Source organism: Aythya ferina (assembly GCF_964211825.1).
Source record: "Aythya ferina genome assembly, chromosome: 1".
In the NCBI taxonomy this organism is placed as follows: domain Eukaryota; kingdom Metazoa; phylum Chordata; class Aves; order Anseriformes; family Anatidae; genus Aythya; species Aythya ferina.
The window spans coordinates 191,928,483-191,943,040 of NC_140296.1; the positions used below are offsets into that span (position 1 = coordinate 191,928,483).

General features: G+C 38.5%; 1 protein-coding gene across 2 annotated transcripts in view; it reads left to right on the top strand.

The window, feature by feature from the left end:
- The window catches only part of LRRK2 (leucine rich repeat kinase 2), a 77,184-nt gene that overhangs the window by 53,136 nt on the left and 9,490 nt on the right, over positions 1–14,558 (top strand). Inside the window, exons 37-51 of one of the 2 annotated variants that reach the window (XR_014689667.1) lie at positions 100–291; positions 956–1,102; positions 1,438–1,538; positions 1,716–1,906; positions 2,446–2,606; positions 3,420–3,590; positions 4,218–4,318; positions 4,971–5,165; positions 6,151–6,344; positions 6,638–6,710; positions 7,561–7,745; positions 8,939–9,091; positions 9,830–10,038; positions 12,213–12,312; positions 12,585–12,658. Coding sequence is in view for 1 of the 2 variants with exons in the window: in XM_084509784.1 (XP_084365910.1) it covers positions 100–291; positions 956–1,102; positions 1,438–1,538; positions 1,716–1,906; positions 2,446–2,606; positions 3,420–3,590; positions 4,218–4,318; positions 4,971–5,165; positions 6,151–6,344; positions 6,638–6,710; positions 7,561–7,745; positions 8,939–9,091; positions 9,830–10,038; positions 12,585–12,659 (2,148 nt within the window). In the remaining variant the exon portion in view is untranslated. Of the gene's footprint in view, positions 1–99; positions 292–955; positions 1,103–1,437; positions 1,539–1,715; positions 1,907–2,445; positions 2,607–3,419; positions 3,591–4,217; positions 4,319–4,970; positions 5,166–6,150; positions 6,345–6,637; positions 6,711–7,560; positions 7,746–8,938; positions 9,092–9,829; positions 10,039–12,212; positions 12,313–12,584; positions 12,660–14,558 lie in introns of those variants that run through there. The other variant, XM_084509784.1, reaches the window with a different exon arrangement.

A 14,558-nucleotide genomic window follows, 5' to 3' on the forward strand; every position in this document is an offset into this window, starting at 1 on the left:
GGTTTGTTGTGCTTTTGCCTTTTGGAATGTAGACTTTAGCTTTGTAATTATAGCTATAGCAGATAGAGGCTGTAACTTTCCTCCTTTGTTTTGTTAAAGGTTGCATCCTTCTGGGACAAGTTGTGGATCATATAGATTCTCTCATGGAAGAATGGTTTCCAGGTTTGCTGGATATAGATGTATGTGGTGAAGGGGAGACACTGTTGAAGAAATGGGCTCTGTACAGCTTTGAGGATGGTGAAGAACACCAAAAAATACTACTTGATGACTTGCTTAAAAAAGCTGAAGAAGGTATATATATTTGTGCTATTTGAGCGAGATAGATAAGTTTTACGTCCAAGGTATCCATTTTATAATTTTTGAATACTTCATGTTATTTAAAAATAATTACAGCATGAGTCAAAAGCAACTTGTTCTTTTTTTTCTCCAAGAGAAAAAAAAAATAACTGTATAACTATATATAATATGGGTCAGTTTGCAGCTGCCTAGTATATTCTTGTATAAATGACAGTAATGAAGAGTTTTTCTGTCATGGTACTGGTAATGCAACTTCATTCATGTAGTCAAACCCAACACGTAATAAAACTGATATTAGATATTTTTGTTAGGACCATGTACAACAGTAATTTAAACGGCAATATTCGTGATGACATAGCGCATAATAAGCAAATTCTTTATTTTTGTACACAGAAAACTGATCTCTGAGTTAGTTTGGTACTGTGACATAGCAACAGTTGCTGTCATGTTTGATTGGTACACATACAGAACCTTGAAAATATTTAAATATGTCAGATACTGTAGAAATTGAATAGGATAGTTAATTAGTGTTCTGTTGTGTATGTATGCACACACATATATATGTGAATTTCACTTTAGCTATATTCATCATGTGCACTCACAGAGATTCATGCCTTTTTTCTGCATCTTTCAGTACTGTCTCATTTATTTTTTGCAGGTGACCTCTTAGTAAATCCGGAGCAACCCAGACATACCATCCCAATAGCTCAGATTGCTCCTGATCTGATACTGGCTGATTTGCCTAGAAATATTATGTTGAACAATGATGACCTGGAATTTGACAAAGCTCCTGAATTTCTCTTGGGTAATCATTATTTTGTAGGTTTTTTTAAAAGAGGTTATATAAACAAATCTATTGAAATCATTTTGGCAACATGGAAACATTGGGAAAAGATATTAGAGATTTCTCCTTATTGGAAATGTATTTTTAAGGTACTCTGAATTTCAGGTTATTGAGTTTTGAATTTTCCATTAACTTTTATACTAGGACACTGCTTTTTATGTGGTTAGATTGCTGTTGATAAAGTTTGACACAGTGGATGATCCACATGTTTTAGAATTGGACCCTTTCGGCAATATTTGAGAAATGGTTGATATCCCTTTGTTTTTAATATTCTTTTCAATTTTATCTTTGAAAAGGTGATGGTGGCTTTGGATCTGTGTACCGTGCATCCTATGGTGGAGAAGAAGTTGCAGTAAAGATTTTCAATAAACATACTTCCCTCAGGCTTCTAAGACAAGTGAGAAATGTTGCATTTTCTGCTGTAATGTTGCTTGTGGAATATCACCAGCCCTAGAGCTGGTGAAGAGCTTAAAAACTTAAGTACCATACTTTACTTCAAAACATTTCGTAGTTCACCTCAGAGCTACAGAGGTTATGCTACTTGCAGTGTTTCATCTGATTTTACAATTTACAGGAGCTTGCAGTGCTTTGTCACCTCCATCACCCCAGTTTAGTGTCTTTGCTGGCTGCTGCAGTCCGTCCCCGAATGCTGGTGATGGAATTGGCCCTTAAAGGATCTCTTGATCGCTTGCTTCAACAAGACAAAGCAAGTTTAACTAGAACACTTCAGCACAGGATAGCTCTACATGTAGCTGATGGCTTAAGGTAAATGTGACTGGTATAGAAAACAAGATTTTGTTACCTGTTGTGTTTTTTTTTGCGTTAACAAGTGGTGCCTATATAAGTAGAGAAGTAGCAAAAACGCTGCTTGGAATTTGAAAAGTGGCTGCTGATTTCTTGTAAAAGTGTCAAATAAAAGAGTTTACTGTGTTTTTAAAGTTCTGCAAGTCCGTGAATGTCTTCAGGAGCTATCGCAGTGTGACTATAGAGCCACAAAATCTTCAGAGGGGCTCAGGGACAAATGAACCTTCAGCTTGAAATTCAGTTATCGAACAGCCAGTGACACTTCAGATAAGAGCTGGCACTAAAATTGCAGTGTATGAGTGCTGGTAAATAGTATGTCAGAACAATTCTGAAGTCATTATTCAGTAAGGCAGTATCATGTTGTTAATATGTGGCTTGTTACCCAGTATATAACACTTGAAAGCACAATTTACTGTTGTGGGTATAGAGTATTTACCACTTGTGTGCACATGCATCCCTTAATTATGAGTGCTTTTAATAAATACCTTTTTGCTTAACAGGTACCTGCATTCAGCAATGATCATTTACCGTGATTTAAAGCCTCACAATGTGTTGCTCTTTACCCTATATCCCAATTCAGCTGTCATTGCAAAAATAGCTGACTATGGCATCGCCCAGTATTGTTGCCGAATGGGAATAAAAACCTCTGAAGGCACACCAGGTAGGGAAAAATGCTTTGTTCTACATTGTGTCAAAAAAAAAAAAAGTAGCTAATACTTTTTTGAGTTAGTGTATAAGAAGTAACTCCAATGTATGCTTCAGTTGAAATCCTAAAATGTAGTCGTAATCATATTATACATTGTGATGCCAAATTAATACCCCTAGGCCTTTCTTCCTATTCGTGCTTTAAACCCTTTTAGAAGAATTGAGAAGTATACTGAGGGGCTAAAAGGAGAACAAATTGAATTACATGCACTAATTTTGATTTTTTTTTCCCTGTCTTGTTTTAGTATGGTTATTGTGGTAGTGAAATTAAACTGCTGAAAGTGTTTGTTGTTTTAATTTTCAGTAATGCATAGGTAGGTCTTTTTTTTTAAAGGCAATGAATACTTGCACTGTTCCCCGACCTGAGAGAAAACTTGTTAGTATCCATTTTAAAGCACTACACACTTCTTGAACTTCACAGAGAGCCTTTAGGTCTTTGAAATTGTGTGTAAGCGTGTGATTACAAGTGTTAAATATTAGGCCTTCAGTAAAGACTGTAGAATTGTGTAGAATTGTTCTTCATTTTCAGTATTCATTTATAAATGAATTATTTATGTGTAATGGTGCAGGAGCTTTGTAACTAACGTACTGTACCCTTCCTTTGCACTGATTGCTGATATTTTTGGTAGTCTGCCACATGCCCAGAAGTAGTGTGCCATTTTTGGTTCACTTCCTGTGATATTTTCATCAGTAAGTGGTTATTCTTAAAAGGATAAAGATGGCTTCAGCTTGGTATGAATCGTAATAACTATTAATGATTTATTTGCAGGATTTCGAGCACCAGAAGTTGCCAGAGGAAATGTTATTTACAATCAGCAAGCTGATGTTTATTCATTTGGCTTGCTCCTGTATGACATTTTAACAGGAGGAGGTAGAATAATGGAAGGCTTGAAGTTTCCAAATGAGTTTGATGAGTTAGCAATACAAGGAAAGTTACCAGGTATGCCTTGTTTCTTCCAGTTTTAACATGAAAGCGGACAATTTGTCCTGCCTCCTCTAAAAATAGCACCTTGTGTTTTGTGTTGTAATCTGACAGTGATCAGGGGAAGAGGCTAAATAATAGCAATTTTTAGAAACTTTTAATTTCACACAGTCTTCAAATTGTGAGAAATAGGCATCTATTCATCATTATGTTGGTTATAATTTCAAGGGAACAAGCTGGTTCATTTTATAAAGAAGTAGAGATTTTGTGTACTTGGGATTTTGTCCCAAATGAATATTGTCCTAAAATGAATATTGCTGGAAGTACCTTCTAAGACAATGTCTGGCCTTGACCCTTGTGTATTGCTTTGATTATGCTTATCATGTACCAAATTTATATATATAAAAAAAAAAAAGCTGCTTTTAATTAAAAAGACTGTAGCCCTGTGACTCGCATTATCCTGTAATGGCAGACGAGAAATTCCAAGCTGATCATACTGACATTTTACCTAAGACTATAGTATTTCTTAGAGCAGCTTCATAAGAAGTTAGATAAATTCTTAAAATACAGAGAAAGTTATTCAGAACTTACAGTTCTCCATTATGGTAAACATTGGCTAAGAAGTTGTGTGATTTTACATTTTAGATCCTGTCAAAGAATATGGGTGTGCCCCCTGGCCTAAAGTTGAAAATTTGATTAAAAAGTGCTTGAAGGAAAATCCTCAGGAACGACCAACATCTTCCCAGGTACTGCTTAGTGTATTTATTAGTATTTTTGTCATAAATGATACCGTGAACTTATTGTGCTTTCTAAAAAGAAATGGCAAGATTATATTAGTAAAGGCATGGTGTTTTTTCTGTTGTTTTCTTTTTCTGGAGCAGAAACAGCCATGGAATATTGCCTGGATTTGCTATCCAGAATAAATGTTTCCATTCACATTTCCCAACCATTTATTGGTAACCTTCTGTTTTTCTCTGTGTGATGGTATGCAGTGATGGTATTGAAACAGAATGCAGATCACTTTGTGTTTTTTACTAGAGTTATGCAGAAAGGACTTTTTTGTGTATCAGTGAAGCTACCTTACACTGTTCCATGCACATGAGAGGAGGAACAGTGGGGTGGATGTGAAACCTACTGGTATCACACATCATACTACTCTTTGCATTGGGTGAAATTTTGAAATCTGCCTTAATCCCAGTGATTTCTGGAAATTTTAATTGAAAAATAAGAAGAGTGAACTTAAAATTGCTCAGTGAATGAAAGTGATATACAAGTTTGCAGATCTGCTGAGAACCTGTGCTGGTATTCCATAAAACATTGGTATCCATTCCTTGTCATAAATGTATCACTGTAAAAGCCATTTTTATTACCATGAGTGTTTTGTGGCTTTCTTTGCAGGTGTATGAGATTTTGAATTCTGCAGAGCTTATCTGTTTGATGAGGTACGTTTCAATACCCAGCACTTCCACAGCAGAGTGCATGGTAGCTGCCAATCAAAGCTGCAAGAAGGCAGGAGTCTGGATAGGCAATGGGAACACAGAAAAAGCACAACTCTCATTTGTGAACCTAAATACAGATGGACATACTTGTGAGGTATGTGTGGAACTTGTCATTTATTCTAAATTTTTCACACCCAGATGTATTTCAGAAGAATAAACTGTATCTGAACAGTAGGATATTGCTTTGGAAAGCTCAGCTTTGGGAGACTTTTTGAGAGAACAAAGATTACTTATGTGTCAGTCTTCGTTCTCTTCCTGCTGTCCAGCCTGAAATTTTGACTAACACTTTGTCTTTCCACTACTGTGGTTCTTCCTTACGCTCAGATAGAAGCTGTTTCTGGCATGGAGGCTAGGACAAGAAATAATTGTTATACAACCCTTTGTATCTCTGCCTCCCGTAACAATCCAGCTAGTCTCTTATCAGTTCTCTTCCTGTGGATGCCACCTCCTTCTCCCACTGCAGGCAGGTTTGCTTGTTGTTCATCCCAGTCCTGGGCCATCAGAAAAGGGAAAGTTTTACTCAGGCTTGAAGTGCTGTGATGTAACGTGTTTCTCTTCGGCTGCCAGAGCTGAGTATGACTCAACATCAAAGCTATTTAAATTGTATTTCCACAGAGTATCTGCCATCTGTTGACCATGATACATTTGAATTAGTGGATTTGGTTTAAATTTTATGGCTTGTTTTTCTAAAACTAAAATGGAAAAAAGGTTTTTAGACCAGTAGTTTTACTGTTAGCAATTAAACTGAACCTATACTGTGTAGTTCCATTTGCTTAATGCTCTGATGGCTTTGAGACCTTCATTAAAATAGATAAATTTTTTTTATAGTATTCATCTTAAAGATTTTCCAGTGTACTGTTTGAGGGGCCCTTCACAGCATGCTGAAGATAGATGGTACCTCTGAAGATAAGTTCTGCTCATCAGGGATTAGATTTCATGGAGAAGATCTTCATGGGAAGATCCAAGGCCCAGGGTCTTCCCCAGTACAAGACTGTAGTTTGTTTTTATTACCATTGTTGAAAATATAACCATATCACTGGTTTTTTTTTGTTTGTTTGTTTGCTTTGTTTCTGATTCAGGATATTGCAGACAGTAAAATTTTAAGTTTGGCATTAGTGACCCTTACTACTGAGAAAGAAAACTGGATTGTAGCAGGAACCCAGTCTGGTTCTCTGTGGGCAGTTAACACAGAAGATGAAACAAGAAGGCATCGTCTGCAGAAAATGTCAGATTCTATCACCTGTTTATACTGTAATTCCCTTTCAAAGCAAAGGTATGCATGATTTTTAAATATTTTGGGTTACGCTTTGAAAATACCACTAACGGGGATGTGCAGAAAATAACAGCTGTACATTCATGCAGACAGCTTTCTTCACACAGCTGGTTATTTTGCTTATGTTTTCACTTAGTTTTGCACCCAAGGTAGCTGGAGACTCTACTCCTGACCACAGCTGGTTGTTTTTGCTCTTAGTGTTCAGTGAAACTCTTGAAATAGCAGAGTACAAATTTAATTTTTTCTTACCTGATCAGGGCATTTCTGGAATTCATTATTTTATTTTATTTCAGCAAACAGAAGAATTTCTTTCTGGTTGGCACAGCTGATGGCAAACTGGCAGTGTTTGAAGACAGAGCAGTAAAGGTAGTATTGTTCTTTGCTGTCCATTCTACAAAAAACTATCAGCAATATGGATACAGCTACTGGCAGTGGCTTTATTTCATACATCTTATTATTTGTAAATTACATCTCTAAAATTAAAAATCACTTTCTGTGCAGTCTTAGAGGAAATGCATATGTTTTACAATAAATGTTTTACAACAGACTTAAGAGGGGGAAATAATTTATAATGAGAAAATAAGTCTTTGACAGGCGTGGCTAGAGAGTGACATTAATGGCTACTATTTAACAGATATTCTTTTATAGAATATATATAATATTCTAACAGAATCTCCTTTATTTATTGCTGCTATAGCTCCTTTTTCCTTTCAATCACACTACTCTGTAGAACAAATACCTGCAAAAAATACATTTATTGTTTAGGTTCCCTCTAGGTCAGAGTTCTGCTCCCAGAACAAAGAAATTCCAGTAGCTGTTTGTATCAACTGGTTCCTGAGGGTTAGCTCCTGACCATATGTATCTTAGAGCAGTTACACGGTTGCAATCCATTGCAGAACTAGGATATAGTCTAGTGTGGGATGTCTTTAGGATACCGATGTGACTTTCTTCTCAGTTCTTGAACTGGGCCTCTGTTTGCAGAAAGTAGGAGTCTGAGCTCCATCCAGTTTCTGCTCACACAGCCTGTTTTTTTGGGGGCGTTTATAATGATAGTACAGTGCTTCTTGGTCCCTAACATTCTTGAAAGAGACCACAATAGTTCAGAAAATCTAGCTGTGTAAGTATTCTGCAGGTTGTGTGGCCTTGTTTTAACAGTTTCTACTTCATATGTCTGCATACTCCTTGTTTCTAATGGAGAGTCTATTTCTTTTTGCAGTGTAAGGGCGCAACACCTTTGAAGATACTAACTATAGGAAATGTTAACACACCACTAATGTGCTTAAATGAATCCTCACACTTATCTGAAAAAAATATAATCTGGGGAGGCTGTGGAACAAAGCTCATAGCCTTATCTAGTGATTTCTCTGTCCAAAAGCTGATTGAAACAAAAACAAGTCAACTGTAAGTTTATTTTTATGTAATGCTACTTGGCTCTTTTCTTGTTTTTATTAAAGATTTCTAACAGTAATTTTATATAATATCTTGTTCTAGAGTTGTTTTTTTTTTAATTTTGTTTCCATTATTTTCCTTCCATAATACTGATGAACTATAATGTGCATTAAAATAAGAGCACTGAGTAATGTTTGAAATATTCATGACTGCTTTTAAAGAAGGGATGTGCCTTTTTACTATATAAAGGATTTATGAAGTCAGTATAATGAAGTCAGAAAATGTATAAATGCTACTGCTCAGTTTTTCTCCCTTGATGACATTTGTCCAAGCTCTGGTTACTTTATTAAGAGCTACACGTGCATGCTTTGCACAGCATTTGTCGTTACGTGTTTGTTTGCACAGTACGTGTGCACATCTTTGCTGACCTCATTATATAGAAATCAGAGACTGAAGTGTTTGGAACACTTCCTGTAATTCATACCTGGGTAAATCCTGCTCTGAAGTTAAGGGGAGTTTTTCCTGAGCAGGTGATACAGTGTTTGATTTTATACTCATAGAGGTCATTATTTCAGGAAATGAATCTGCTTTGGAAAATAACAAGTTAATATAAAGCAAGAAACTAAAGCTTCAGTAAAATTCAATTCAGTGGCAAGATGAAAAGCCAATGCTATTAAATTGCAGAGCCAGTAGTACTTTGATATGTACAGGCACAGATCTGGCAGGAGAGACACGTTCAGATGTAGAGAAAACCAGACAAAACGGCTGTCAGCTGCAGTGAAACGAGCAGAGCAAGATGAGCTAAATCTCACTGCTGCTTTTTAGGCTTAGTCATCTTTGTCGAGTGACCCCTTACGGTCCTGTGGGCCCTGTAGGAACTGTCGGGTGTCTGCAGACACCAAAAGGTGGGGTTTGCCCTGCTGTGATGTGAGTGTGTGTGATCTGAGCAGATAGATGGCAAAGATTTCTGAGCAGACTTGGGGCATCGATACATCTCCGGGGATAACGTAACTCCAGCTCCACTACTGTGAGAATTCAGGTCAAACTGCAGGAAGATCACAGCAAACCTTCTCAGTTGTATCCTAGCCCACATAGGTGTCTCAAGGCTGAATCTCTTAACAGTTAGAGAGAACCTCACTCATAATATTCAAGTTTTTCTACTGGATATTGCCTGGGATTCTAACTGGAGTTCTTCTCCCTTCTAGGTTCTGCCATAAGGCTTACAGTGATGCAAACATAATTTCAATAGCAGTAGATAAATCCATCTACTTGGCAAAGAAAAACAGTCATTTTGTGGAAATCTGGGACAAGAAGACAGAGAAGCTTTCTGAACTCATTGACTGTGCACATTTCCTTAAGTAAGTACCCTGTTTCAGATTGCTGACCTGATGCACGGAGAGCTGGCTAACAGATCGCTTTCCCTAGCACAGCACCTCAGCCCTCTGGGGAGAGGGAGATAAGAGACCTGCCCAGCTCTTTGGGCAAATGCGGAATTCCTCTCTTCTGGCCCAGAACTTCAAAACATCCCGTGCAGAATCTCAGTTCTTTAAGACCCTTACTGTATTTCACAGTTTGGGATTATGAGAGGATTCATTAAATAAAGAAGAAAGTATTTTGCTGGCCTTACCTGATGCGATAAGGTACTGCTGCTTTTGCATCCAGTTACTTCCTGCATCCCCTGATTAAGAATGCCTCATCTCTGCATCAGAGTTTTAGTAACAGTGACAGTGATTTACATTTAAATTGTTCTTCTTCCTTCATGTGCTACGTCCATTTCATTTTTCTGGTGAAGCTAGGAGCAGCTCTAGCTTCTAATGTCCCGCTTGGCAGTGACATTATTCTCCTGCATACTGGGAGAAAACAGAGAAATGTACCTGTCTACTATTTAAAGGTCTTTCCAAGCATGCCAGCAAGTCTTAGAAGTCCAATAGTTTTCATCCCAGATTCTGTAAAGTAAGACAACTTATTAGCATGATTTTTTTTGCACTTTGTCGTGATGAATGATCATTTAAAAGGCTGGTATTGCGGGAGTCATTTTAGCAGCTGTTGAATAGTGTGTCACCAAAACTTAATGCAAGTTCTCTCCATGCTTTTAGGGACGAAGTAGAAAAACTAGATAAAGAACTAAAACAGAAAGTTGCTTATTCTGGAAGAGTGAAGACAATTTGCCTGCAGAAAAACACTGCGCTCTGGATAGGGACAGGAGGAGGACATATTCTGCTGCTCGATTTATCAACGCGTCGCCCTGTACGAGTTATAGATAAATTTTGTGATTCTGTTCGAGTCATGCTAACAGCTCAGCTAGGTAAGTAAAGCCATTGGTGAAATCAGTGCCAAGTTTAGGTTTGCTGGCTTCTGTTTGACACAGTGTGCCAGGCACAGATTAGCGTTTTCCACGTCCTGTTCCTTCATTCTGTTCTACTGCTGTCATCTCCCCTCAGTGTCAGACGGGCCAGTGTTAGCTGAACACCAGCAGCCTGTCCTAGCCGTGCCCACGTAAAACAACAGCTCTTCTCTGGCTCCTCACTGATCGGCACGTGAATGCTCCCCACCCTCACCTCGTGCAATGCTTCAGCACAGCTCTCACTGTCCTCTGTCTGATAGTCTTTATCTTGACCTGTGTCTGCCTGTGTTCTTTCTCCATCTTGTTTTATGCTTTTGGCTTCTCTCTCCATGGAGCTCGCTAGGTTTGAATTATTTTTCCTTAATTGCTAATTTTCTAGTCTTCTCCCAGCCTTATTCAGGAAAAATAGAACCACAGAATTATTTAAGTTGGAAAAGACCTTCAAGATCACCAGGTCCAACCACCAGCCTGACCTACCAAGTCCCGTCACTAAACCTGTCCCTTAGAGACGTGTCCACAGGTCTCTTGAATACCTCCAGGGATGGGGACTCCACCACTTCCCTGGGCAGCCCAGTCCAGTGCTTGATCACCCTCTCCATGAAGAAATTTTTCATAATGCCCAATCTAAACCTCCCCTGGTGCAATTTCAGACCATTTCCTTACATCCTATCACTTGTCACCTGAGAAAAGAGACAGACATCCTCCTTGCTGCAACCTCCCAGGGAAGTTGTGGAGTGAAATGAGGTCTCCCCTGAGCCTCCTCTTCTCCAGACTAAACAACCCCAGTTCCCTCGGTCACTCCTTATGAGACTTGTTCTCTAGTCTCTAGTCTGGATGGTTTTCTCATTACTATTGTAAACCAAATTTGGGGGCTGCTTTTGCCTTTTTGGCACCAGGAGTGTCTGTAGACTAGCTCACGGTGCTGACAGTCAAAAACCCCTCCATCTTCCCGTGATTTGCTTCTGCCCGAGACAGCAAGTTTGTGGAGTCTGTTCAACCCCACGCTGTTGGAGTGCCAGCTGTAGAGCCCGGCTGCCCATGCACAGCACTTTGAGTCCTTCTGGTCCTGATAGCTGCAGTGTTAGTGCTGTAAAGGGACTGTTTTGTTTTCTAGTATTTTGTAAAGAATAGTTACTTTGAAAATAAGATTTCTGCCTCACATTATTGTCACTGATAGGCAAAATGTGTTGGATAAAATAATAGAGAGTGACTTAGGAAGGTGTGAGTCTCATAGCCTCGGTTTCCAGCCAACACAGCATTTTTAATCAAAATGTTTTATACAGAAAAGTTAGTGCTCCCTGAGAAATAGATGAGTTGTGTTTGCACAGAACTCACGGATGGCAAGTGAGACTGATGCATGCAGTTTGATGTGTGCATCGTCTTTTGATCATTTTCTCCCGGCAATTATTTATAAGGGTTGGTTTTTTTTCCTAAATTCGGGCTTTGGTTCCACTGGTATATTCACAGAATTACTGAAAATGGCACAGAGGCTGCTGAACACGTCTTCAGTAGTAACACACTGCATCTCTGAGGGGAGAGAAGATAGAGGGAAATATTTTTGCATTAAAAAGTTTCAGTTTGAGATTAAAACATATAACGTCAATCAAATGTAAATGCTTTAGGGAAAAGAGATTACTGATAAAACTGATGTCTCAAAATCTGGCAGTTTGTGTATGAATATATGAATATAATGTCTTTTTCTAATTCTCTCACCTAACAGTTGACATATAATCGACAAGACATCATATGTAGAGAATCATTAACGCGTAAATATATGTAGTTCATTCTGCAAGGGGAAAGGCAGAGCTTTCAAAGCAAGGGCCCTACTCTGAATAAGAAACATTGCACTTGAGTTCCAATCCATTTGGTACAGAGCTAGAGCTGGTTGCAGAAAAAAAGGTAAAGCAATGAAACATCTGATCAGGAAGGATGCACGGGGTTCCCACCAGGCCTCTGTGATCCATCCACTTGTGTCTTCCCACTCTGTTTTTTTGTGTTATTTGGGATTTACCTCATTATGTTTCTACATCCCTGCTAACTCTCCTTCCCTACCTACGTGCCGTGGTTACTGCAGAACACTTTTAATTAGTTTGTACCACACTTGGTTGTTTTATTTGTTTGTTTTTTATAACCAGACTGACTGCTGGCACTTTCTGCTGTGCATTGGGACTCCGTTCGCAACCTATCCCTTCGCTGTGACATCTGTTTTCCATGACTCTGCTACCTCTGCATGTGGTAAATAATAGGGTGCTTTGTTCTATGGCTTGTTCAACAGACTGGCCGGCTGATCCCGTGCTTACAGCTTTGAACTCTGGCAAACCCCTGCATTAAATGGAGATGTGAACTGTATTGTTTTTGTGTCCTTTTTTTCATGGTTAATGACTATGAATAAAGATAAAAACTCCGGTTTTTATCCTGTTAATGGCATCATGTAAGCTACTCTTTCTTCCTTAAATTACCAAGTTCCCGTTACAATTAAAATGTGACATTTTGTTTCTTTGAAAAAGGGAGTCTGAAGAATGTGGTGCTGGTTTTGGGATACTGGTATAAGAGTGACACCGAAGACGACAAATCTCACAAAGGTACCTCAACTGTCTTTTATTAATTTAGATTATTAGTGGAGTAGACACTATTGTGCTTGACTACCCACTGAGATATGTTTGGAGAGGTGGTGATTAGCAAAATATTGTCACTAGTTTTTGTAGTCTGTTGCATTTCTGGGCTCCATACAAGCTAACAGGAACTTCCAAAAATGGATCGGATGAAGCTACTCTTTGAAGGGCATGTAATTTGGTGGAAAACTGTATTTAAAGAGTAATAGCCCTTGTCTAATGGGAGAATGCATCGGATGGATTTCCAGAGGGGTTTGTGCTAAACCAGGAATGCTCAGTGTTTTCATGAGTGATGTGGAGGAAGGAAAGGTGAATGTGCTTTTCAGACAACACTCAGCTAAGAGAAGCCACACTGGAGGACAGGATTAGCATTTGAAATAACCTTGACAAATAGAATAAATGGTCCCAAAGGAAATAGCATACAGTTCCCTAAGGACAGATGCGAGACCTTTTGCTTAATTAGGAGTGATCCGTTGTACCAACATGAGGAAATGGCCAGCTTAAACAGCAATGCTGCAGCAAAAGGTTTATAATTGATCACTGGCTGAACATGAGGTAACAGCATCATGTTCCTGTGGAAGAGGCAAACACCTTCTCACACCAGTAGAAAAGTGGCTTCTCTAAGATGTGTGAATTCCTGTGCTCTGCTGAGCTCTGGTGAAGCCTCTGCGGGAGGAGCATTTCCATCTGGGACACTGCTGAATGATCTGAACTGCTAGGAACAGCCCAGAGGAGTGAAATGCAGCCTGTGGGGAAATACTGAAGACAAAGTGGTTAATATAAAGAAAGCATAGAAAGGACGTGATGATAGGCTCCAAATATGTAAATAAAGGGGAAGGGAATAAATACTTCAACACATTCCCTGTGGGTAGGATAAAAGCTAAGCAGTTTCTGTTACAATAAGGGAGATTTAGTTCAGGCATCAGGAAGAGCTTCCTGACAATTAGGATGAGGAAGTGTTGGAATAGGAAGATATGAAATCACCATCTTTGTGTGTTTTTTTCATAGTGCAGTTACATTTGATGCTCTGATGGATGCCCTTTTTCACATTTCTTTGATCCCAATTTCTGAGTTTCTTGATAATATGGCAGTAATAGTAAAAAGTTAAAGGTGGCAAGCGTAGGTGAGCCGACTGGACTAAAATAAGAACCAGACTTACAGCTGTGTTTTTTACATTATGATAGTTCCTGATTGTTACCATAAGAGCACCTATTGCCTTTTTAGCTTTCTAATTGTATTTGAGAATGCCATAAATTATACAAAGAGTAATCAGACTCTCAGGAACCTTCAGGACCTTAGTTTATGAGTCCCTGCTCATGTAAGTGTTCTCCATTTTTCATTAAACATAATGTTTATCCAGGAGCAGAGTTGTTTGCTTGAGTGGAGATTGAAGAAGTGACCTTTTTTCAGTATACTTACTACCTTATGAAATCAATTTTCATTTCTGGTTTGTAGTGAATGGGTTTTGAGTCTTGTAAGCATTTAGGGTATATCTGCTCTGGAAAATAAAGATGAAATTTTATGCAGGCACCTCACTACTAGCATTGGCTGCAGTTCAGGTAAACACCGTATGGTCTACAGGCACCAGAAATGTTTTTTTGAAGTGCTTTTAAATGGTTTGGGAAGTGGAATCCAAACTACTGTGCAAGTAGAAATGGCTTGTAACCCGTATCTTCATCACCTCACACATAAGATGTCACACAACTTGGCCTCCAGGTCCTAAACACTATGCCTCTGAGAGGCAATTTATGAGTAATTAAAAAAAAAAAAAAAAAAAAAAAAAAGCAGATAAGCAAAACCGCTTCTAATTATGCAATAATAATTCTCACTGTTACCATTTTCTTTTTCTTTTTCTTTTTTTTTTTTCAG